The sequence below is a fragment of the Hipposideros armiger genome, unplaced genomic scaffold (genome assembly GCF_001890085.2).
Source record: "Hipposideros armiger isolate ML-2016 unplaced genomic scaffold, ASM189008v1 scaffold_542, whole genome shotgun sequence".
NCBI lineage: Eukaryota > Metazoa > Chordata > Mammalia > Chiroptera > Hipposideridae > Hipposideros > Hipposideros armiger.
Window position 1 is genome coordinate 1,010,849 of NW_017731892.1, and position 10,073 is coordinate 1,020,921.

Consider the following 10,073-nt stretch of genomic DNA (forward strand, 5'->3'; position numbering starts at 1 on the left):
CTCAGCTACCAGCGTTGCTCACCTGCCTCGCATCTGTGTCCCACCTCTCCCACCTGCCCACACCAACTAACTATTCCTCCTCATATTCATGTTTCTTGGGTTTTGTACTCCTGTTAAGTTCTTAGACTCAGATCCAAGCACATACCTCTGCCTTCATTGTCATTTCTTTGATAGCTCATTTTGGACAGAATCCCATGTCTTGACCACATACATACTTGGACACCGGTTGCAGGCAGGTAGCAGTAATAATGCAACAATCTTTACCAAGCTCTTTAGATATGACAAACGTTGTGCTTTTCACACTAAAATCATCATCGTATAAAATATTTATAACACTTATGGTGAATTGTACTAACTCCAATTTAGAGATGAGGAAAAATGGAATCTTAACAAAAAGTGCAAGTATGTTGCCTGAGGTCAAACGACAGCACAGCTGTGGAGCTGATGTCTGATAACAGGTCTGCTGCCAGCACAGCCCCTGGGCTAACACCTCTGAGTTTGCCAACTTGCTGTGTTGTCCTGCTGTCAGCATGAGCAGGCGGCATTTGCCTCCTTTCCTGGTCCCGTGGACTTGACCCAGTTGGTGTCATCCTCATCTTATCTGCTCCCTGAAGAAAAGGGATTCAGTCATTTACTCCACCGTGAGTTATGGTGAACAGGGAATAACGCCATGGACTTGAGGCATCACTCCCTGCCTGCGTCACCGTGAGCACATTATATGATCGCTCATCTCTTAGTCTGTGAAGTTCGGACTGCATTTGTGTTGGCAGTTTATGTAGCTAGTAAATCAGATGATATATGACACCACTCTGCACATTGCAGGCACTTGGAGAATGACTCATAAATGCTCATTTATAAATGCTCAACGTTTCCTTCCCCCATTGTACGGATTTGCATCTCAAGTGCTAACACAATTTTTAAATTCTAAGCAATAATTGGGGAGATGCAGAGCAAAATGAAAATTAATTTGTTAACATTTTTTTATACAAATAAATTTTATGTGGGTCAACACAAATTAGCATTCATGTCTATGACCAAGGGAGGCAGAATCGCAAAGCAGCAAAGGGGAATTGTAAAAGGCAATGGGGGAGCCTGTATAATTTTTTGGTAAAAGCAAGAAGATGTGCTCGTAGGCAGCGCCTTCACAAATACCACACCAGCTGTCAGGCCCTACCTGTTGCGTCTTTGCAGTGCAGGTCCTCTTAAAGTACAAGGCTGTATTGTCACATATTGTCACATCATTTTCCCCAGTGGATACCAGCATCAGTCTAAACAGCAATGGATTCAGAAGTCAAGAAAACTTTTCTATTAGCAGTTCTATAGTTGGGATTTTACCTTGAGCAAAGTCCTGAATTTTTCTGGATTTCAGCTTCCCATCTGTAAGCTGATTCTCCAAGAAGGTTTCTTAGCTTGAACTCCATGGGCTGTGCACCAGTTAGCTTGGGCTCCCTCACATTATGGCAGCCTCAGGGTACACAGTGACTCAGAACAAGTGGAAGGAAGAAGAGAGATCTTAAAATACATGCCCACAACAGACATGATGTCATAGCAACCATATGCTTTCGATCCAAGCAGTCACCAGCCATCCAGATTTAAGAGCATGGGACATAGAAGTCCTATTTCTGAACACAGGTTTTTTTAAGAATTTGCAGCCATCTTCAATCTTACACAAAAATAATGCAATATGTAACACTATTTATGATGCACCTTCATTTGAAAGGCATCACACAGACCTTCTCGGTGGTCAAAAAAACAGACGTACAGAGCAGAAGCACAATTCTATTCTCAATGCTTCCAGAGAATACATGGCCTTAGGAATGTCACTTACTATCTCAAACCCTCAGCCTCCTCTCATTTTAAAGAGGAACCCTTCATCCCTTTCCTGTCTCCCAAGAATTGTATGAGGATTTAACTAGATAATATAAATGATTTCTGGGCCAAATGCCAAGTAAAATGACTAAAATAATATAAAAATATAGAATATTTGAATTCAGCTAAAAATAAGGAAAAGCCATTATCTATACATATGTTGGAAACGCCTAGGAATTTCTACTAGACCAAGTGCAGGTGAAACAAAGGAGAGATTAATGGATAATAATGATGCCATTTCTTGAGAAAGAAGCCCAGACTTTCTAGAAGAGGAGAGGAGATTATTAACCAATTTGTTTGGAAGAGTGGAGCCTAAAAGATGGCAGTGAGGTTGAGCCTTGGGACAGGGAGAACTTTTATAAGTAGAATTTAAAAATATAGCCAAGAATAAGAAACTAAGTTATAGAACCATAAAACAGTACTACGATATACAAGAGGAACTTGGCAGAAATATGTTAGTTAGTAATTTGAAATTAACATTTTCCTTCATATCTAATGAAGATTTTAAAACTAAACAAATATATAAAGAAGGAAATACAGAGTGAGTGTGTGTGTGTGTACATGTGTGTGTGTGTATAGAGACCCTATGTTGATTTTGCATCTTTTCAAGTACCTATTACACATATACAGAAATTGACATTTACTAGAAAAAACAAAAAATACACAATAAACAGAAACTACTCAGGCCACGTTTTCTGACCACAATGCATTGTTAAATGAAAATTAATAATATATGCACAGAAAAGCAACATCTCAGCAAAATGAACACAAGCGATCTTTTGTATAGAAGAGGAAATAAAGCCACAGTTATATAATTTAGGACAGAATTATTTTTATCCTACTTATCAAGTCATTGGAAGTGGACAAAGTCTCATTCAGAAGTAAATGCTTTCAACAGAAGCTGAAGCTGAATAATAATTAATGTCAAATGTCAAGTATAATTTAATATATATATATATATATAGTCACAGGATGTACGGCATAGGGAATAGAGTCAGTGGAATTGTAACAGCTATATACGATGTCAGAGGGGTAGTAGATTGGTGAAGGGGGAATTATCATTTTGTGACAGGTGTAAACGTCTAACTATTGTTTTGTACACCTGAACTAATAAAAAATAATTATTATCAAATAAGAATTTAAATGCAAATATTCGACTTGAAAAGATAGAAATGACCAGAAAGTGGAAATGAATTAGGATAAAAGCAAAATATATAAGAAAAACTGAAAAATGTAAATTCTTTAAATAAATTTAAAAATCTAAATCTCTCTAAAAGACAAAATTTTAAATATAGAAAACAATTATCCAAAGTAAGACCCAGAGATTAGATCTATGAAAGGACTTATAAAAATAGCCAAATTAGTTTTTGAACTCTGAGAACTTGATGCTTTTATTTTTATAAAAATGTAAATTCCAAGTAATTTTAAGAGAATTAATGACTCTTTGGGAAGCAGTGGTCATAATTCTACTTGTATATACATAAACAATTTCCCCTAGATGAAATACTGATTTAAATGTGTGTTTTTTTTAAGTTTCTCAATATCCTTTAGTATTGAGATTTGTTGGTCTTAGTATCAAAAGAGCAGAAACAATGTGAAAGCCTTTTGATGTGAATATATGGAAATATTGAAGACATCATGAGGTAGTCTTTTGTATTCATCAGGATTTGCTTAAGTAAATAGGGCCTAGCTAGGTAGTTCAAAAGAGGGGATTTAATAAGGTAATTTAGATTCAAGGTGTGGGAAGAGCAGAGACAGCTGGAGATTAGCAAAAGCAGGAAAGATGTCTCCAGCCCACCACCCCTGGCTGCCACGGATCATGGATCCCGGCAGAAAACATGGGACTCCTGGGTCAGAGGCAGAGGCCTCCATCACTCACCGCAGGCAGCACGAGTGCCATCTTCTCAGCAGTTCTGTCCTGAAGTCCTGCTGGCCATGGAGCAGCCCGGACGGATGCTGCGTGTATGTGTCACAGCTGAGGAATCTGAGTTTGGGAACTCCTGATCTTATGCAGTGGCTGCCAGCGGACCTGCCTAACCTTTGCCCTGGAAGAAAACACCACTCCTGTTATCCTGGTCAGCAATCAGATCTGCCCTATGCCCTGAGGGGACCGTCTCTCCTGAGGCTGTTTGCTCTACCAACATACCGGTAACTACAGTAAGGAACAGGAGAAATGCAGACCCATGAGTGACCCAGGAGGAACTGTTTCCTAACAACTACGCTTTCAGCCAAACGTCTTCAGAAGAGTTTGCTGAGGTTTAAGTGAAAGGAGAGAAGAGAGTAGCAGCAGGAAATGGTGTGGGCGTCGCTCTGTGACATCATATGCTAATCTCAGGCGCTGACAAATAAAAAGTAAATGTGTTTATGTTTGTATTGCCTAAATGGGAGTGAGCAGAATCAGCCAACCCTTGTTTATATCTTTATGAGAGTCTTCTCAGTATAAGGTTCCTTGCTTTTGGGTTTTCTTCCTCATCCACTGAAGGACATAAGACCATCTGTATGATGCTCAAATAAAGGTATTAACTGTATCTCCAAAAGACACTTTGGGCCGAAATCACGCTCTTAGGCTGTGGGCTTTTTGAGATCGTGTACTTGCAGCTTTCGAATAAAATAGGAGTGTTTTAACTTCTATCCAGTCTTGTTGAGCTGTGACAGCCACTCTTTCCAGATGCTAAATAAGCAACACCTGGTTCATTGCTCTGCGTCCCAGTGAACTGACCGCTGTTTCAAAAAGAATGAAACCAAAAGTTAGTGCCAAAATGGGAAGAAGTTAGGACAAGTGTGTCAAGAGCTGAATTAACTGCTTCCGGGTCTAGTTGATTTCTACATTGAAGCTGAAACATCTTTCCTGAATCCGACCCCAAGCAAAATAAGAAGCAATGACTGTTGTCTGCAGGAAGAAGTCCAAGGTCAGATACCGAGGGAGCTGTGGCTGCATGGGTTGCAGAAGTTTTACAGCATCCGAAGGAACTTCTCACTGACTGCGGCAACTGAGTCACCACAACAGACCCTCACAGACAAGAAGCAAAAGAACATGGAAGACATGGGGCCATCTTCTGTGAATTCTTCCAATACAGCAATCGTTTAGAAATGATGTCACAATGTCATTTTCCCCTTTATATATGTAAGCATAGGCATTTATTTGCACTATAAATATAAATTGTCTTACATGTTTTTGGTAGACACACACTTATGACCCTAAAAATCCTACAGATGAAACTTGTGCATCACTTTTAATTCAGAAATTACTACAGCATTTTAAACTGCATTTTTGTCTTAATGCTTTTAATTGAAGCATTATTATAATATGAAAAGTTAAGGGTGATTTTTATATGTTATTTTGTTGAATGCTTTTACTAAGAGAAGCTTTGGAAAAAGTTTAACACTAACAAAATCTACTAATAAAAAGGCTTGGCACATTGTCATTGTGCATATCGAAAAGGCCAGATTATAATACATTGCTTGAATGTAACAGCGAAATTAAAAGTTGCTGGATAAATCAGATGCATTCTTTAACATCTGATAGAGTGTCAGTGACACAAAATACTTGTATTAGTTTGCTATGGTCGCTATAACAAACTGCCACAGTTTGAGTGGCTTAAGCAACAGATAGCAGTTTTCTTATAGGTTTGCAGGCTGAGAAGTCCAAGGGGAAGGTGTCAGCAGGGTTGGTTTCTCCTGAGGCCTCTGTCCTTGGCTTGCAGATGGCCACCTTCTTGCTATGTCCTCAACTGGCCTTTTCTCAGCACATCCATTCCTGGCATCGCTTCCTCTTTCTACAGGGATACGGGTCCTATTGGCTTAAGGCCCCACCTATGGTCTCATTTAGCTTTCATTAGCCTCTTTAAGGACTCTCCCTTTAAATGCAGTCCCAATGCAGGTTAGGGCTTCAACATATGAGTTTGGATGGGACACAATTCACTTCATAACCATACTTAGTACATAGTTTTGAATGTCAGATGATGAATGGATTCTCTAACGTTTAGGAGAAGACGTAAGCATCTGAGATGTGTGGACAAGATTTGTACCTTTGGCCAAGATCCTGAGACTATATCCACATTCCACTTTTCAAATACAAATTTTCCACTTTTCTGCAATGAAAGATTGAACTAGAATAAAGAGGAAGTATGAATGAATGAGGAACATTGGTAAAGGTCTCCTAGAACTGAAAACCATGAAAAGTGTGAGAAATTGGGAAAGTAAGTGGAAAAACATGGGATGGCTCAGGTGACGATCGTACGGAGGAAATTATTCTCAGTGGCTTCCCGTAATTTGTTTCCGGTAAACAAAATATGTGTACTGGGTTTCCCTAGTGCTTAAGATTGACCATTTGGGAAGAAACATGTTTCTCAGATAAAAAAATAGAAGGAAAAGCACTTCATTAAATTTCGGGAAGATGAATTTACCACTGATGATCTACTGTATGCTAAGTAATAAACAAATTATGATACATTAGAAAAAAGAACATAGAGTAGACAGAAGAGTGATTAATATGAGATTCATTTTATGGATTAGTTGATGTTATTAATGGGTATTGTTGTCACTAATTAAAGGCTTATGTGTTTAATTACATTTACCGCTCCCATGAGAAACTGGCTTTCAAGGTGACCGCCCTTTTGTCTTAGTGACATTTCATAAATGAGCCTTGCTTCTACCCCTTACAGTAATGGCCGATACTCCAGTGTATATGAGGATATTTACAGAGATTCTCCAACTGTTGGGTCTGGGGTAAATCTAGAAACATGCATGGTTAACAAACATCCCAAAGATTCTGAAAAGCACAGCACTATTGTAACCCAGTCATTTGGCTGTTTCCTCACACTTCCCATCTCCCAACCACGAGATGTGAGTATGGTTAGTACACCTATTTTCATAATAAGGAGGAAAATTTTGAAATATAGCAAATTACAAAAACTATAAAAATTGGTTGCAATGTTGCTGTTTGGAGCCATATTACAAAAAATAATTACCTTCAACAGACCCAGGCTTTTACATACACTGAATAGGGCCCTTTTGTGGCAAGATGTAGCAGTTCTGGAAATGCCTCACTGCTAGAGAAGTAAAATCAAATAAATACGTTCAAGCCCTTTGGCTTCACCCTCTGTTAAAATGTAAATGCTTCTTAGTTCTCCGTGGCTTTGAAGGGCCTCATATCCTCTCAGGTACGTCCCCGACAGCATCTTCTATGAAGGGTGGTAACACTGGCTGCAGAGGTAAGGGGAGTATAGGGGGAGGGGAGCATGGTGGGGACGTGCAGACCACAGCCAGCAAGCAGGCCTCTCGGGTTCAATTTGACTGAGGTGATCTTTACAGCCACCGGTTTTGCCAAGCCAGGCACTAAACAAGGGGCAAGTGTGAGCTTTCACTGATTAGGGGCTTGTCCATTGTCTGTGAGAAAGTGCACGCTTGCTCAGGTTGCGTCAAAGAAATGTGTACTAAGACCACATACAACCATTTCTGGATGTGTTTTAGAAACCTGGTGTGAATCAATAAAAATGAGTTTCGTTCTTGAAAATGTCATGTCCAGTATTGTTCTCTTCGAACTAATCACATGCCGGAGCGCATGATGTGATGGTGTGTGGATCTCTTCAGCGAACCTTAATTTTGTTTCAAATAAAATGTGCCCCACTTGTATCACAGAGCTTCTCAGGGAACATACTCTTTTAATATGTACAAGATTCTATCCCAAGAGCAAGGTAAAAGATCTTTTGAGAAAAGAGCCATTGAGTAAAGGTGGAAGGAGGTGTTAGGAAAAATTATAGCACACGGAATTGGATAAAAAAGAAACGGTATCCTCTGTCCAGGGTATCTGTTTCAGAGGAGGCTTCCATTTCCATTTTTTCAGCTATTTTACAGTTCAATAAATTGTGGAAAGCTGATAGTAAAGCAAATAATTCTTTGTCATAGAAATGCAAACGAACTTGCCTGGTGGATTCGTTTATTGATTGATTATTGGTGTGGCTGTTGACCAGCATTCCTGATTGGCGATATACCCTTGAAAATCAACTTGGAATCAGTTGTTCCATGTCATTATGCCCTTCTTCATTAATGAGTGGGATTAAATTGCTTACAGGTGTTCATTTCATTTTTTTTTTCCAGTCATGATTTTACTTTAAAAAGAGTTACCCTTCAACAGCTGATCATGGAAGGATCTTTATCCGAACCTACGTTACGTCACCCACATTTCATCCTCACCTTTTAAAAGAGCAGATTTCAGGTTAATATTTTAAATAAAGCCTAAGGCCTATTTTCTTTTTCTTGTAGCTTCAGACAAGCTTGACGGAACCAATGACGTTATCCAAATCAATATCTCTCCCTCGCAGTGCGTACTGGCATCACATCACTCGTCAGAACAGCGTTGGCGAGATCTACAGTTTGCAAGGCAAGTAACGTTAACATAACGAGCAGCGCTGCCCTCCCCTTCCTCCAGGTGGGCCAGGAGTCCAGCAAACGGCTTTGTACAGTATTTGCATTGCTTGCTCTTTCCTCCATTTCCATTTCTCAGCGTTCACTGGCCCTAGTGGGAGCTCTGAGATTGACAGAGCTTTAGGTTTTCCTAAAGCTATCATTTCATAGACTCATAAAAATAATTCCCCAAATCACCCAGGGCTGAGGACCCGATTTGGCATGTGTTAGTTTAACTAACACATTACACGAAACATTTTATCAGAAGCTGAAAGTACCTGGTACCAGGGCCTATTTCATGCTGTGTTTTACAGAGTATTTCTTTCTTCGCGTCTTTTTTTCCATAACAGGATGGAATATAAATTCGGGAGGATGACTTCAGGCTCTGTAATAACATGCTATATAAACCTACTCACGAAAGTTTTAAGGTTTAGCCAAAGCCTTGACGTAGAATGCATTTGGGAGGGTGCAGGGCAGAAAGAGATCATTGTAAATGCTTTGTAGTTTTCTTAATGATAAGTGATTAACTCGCTTGGGAATGTCTTGCCAGATTAATCAAATTAATAGATAGCAGGTATTTAGTCAACAACAGCAGAAACCTTCCCTTTGGTGCTCCTCTTCCTAGTCCTCCCCTTTGCCCTAAAATGAATAATCTTAACCTTCAGAAAAAAAAAAATAGTCAGCTGCAAGCAGTTGACTGACAGCTGACCAAGACTGGAGGAAGGAGGAACTAAGAAAAATAAGGCTAACAAAACACAGTTGGAAACACTCATCCAACAAATATTTGTTGAGCACAATACGCTTGAACATAATAGGCATCCAATAAATATCTGGTGAAGGGATGACCGTGCTGACCTTCAACACAGTTACACATTCAGAGTATTTTTTTTCCTTTTATGCTTTAACTTTTGCTCATATTAACAACTCAAAACGTTTCGACAAAAAAAAATGTTACAAGCAAACTGAAATAGTGTATTTTTAAAGCAATATTTTCTTGTCATGGTTTCAAACCTAGACTAATAGGGTTTGATTGGTAGGAATTAATGAATAAAGATATGTTCTAGGGATTAAGTCAGCATCATGTTGGAGTGGTAAGATCTCTGTGTGCATCTCCTGAAAGCCATAACAAGTCGGATATCTATAACCCAGCAAAGGTTCCTCTGCTCAGCACACAAACACTCCTGAGAACCCACACGTTGGTTCATCTGGAGCCCTGGGGGGAACGACAGGGATGGTGTCCGCAGACACGGCTTGTCACCCACCCTGACCTCAGCTAACACATAGCAATAGAGGAAGCACTTGGGGTGCAGCCCCCACACTATGACCCAGCAGAGGGTAAGAGGGGCACAAGCAGTGGCAGTGCCTGCCACACCCTCCCACCATGGCAATGGTGCCCTGAGACCAAGGTGACTTGAACACAGCAGGGACACACCCACCACCCTGCTGGCCACCCAGTTATCCATCAGTTCTCATAATCACAATGACATCCCCCACCGTGACCCAGGAGATACCAGTAGCAAAGGTCAGAGAAAAGAAAAACTTGTGCTATATCACCATCTACTGGGAAACAAAAGAAAGACCTCTAGTTATCAGCCTTCTGAGTGGTTAAGATCAAAATGGTATCTAAACAACAAAAGAGTTCTCCACCTCGATTGTGCAGGCAGAGGAGCAACCCATCAAGTATTAATAGCATGAATAAGCAAGGTAACACGGCAGCACAGAAAGAAAAGGCAGGCCTCCAGAAACTAAACTCAAAGGCACGGAAGACTGTGATTTAAATGAGAGAGAATTCAGGCTCG

At 40.0% G+C, this 10,073-nt stretch overlaps 1 protein-coding gene across 1 annotated transcript in view; it reads left to right on the top strand.

Annotated features, from left to right (window-relative positions):
* The window catches only part of DOK6 (docking protein 6), a 338,153-nt gene that overhangs the window by 251,661 nt on the left and 76,419 nt on the right, over positions 1-10,073 (top strand). The window contains exon 7 of the mRNA XM_019668900.1: positions 8,134-8,251. Within this exon, the coding sequence (XP_019524445.1) occupies positions 8,134-8,251 (118 nt within the window). The remainder of the gene's footprint in view (positions 1-8,133; positions 8,252-10,073) is intronic.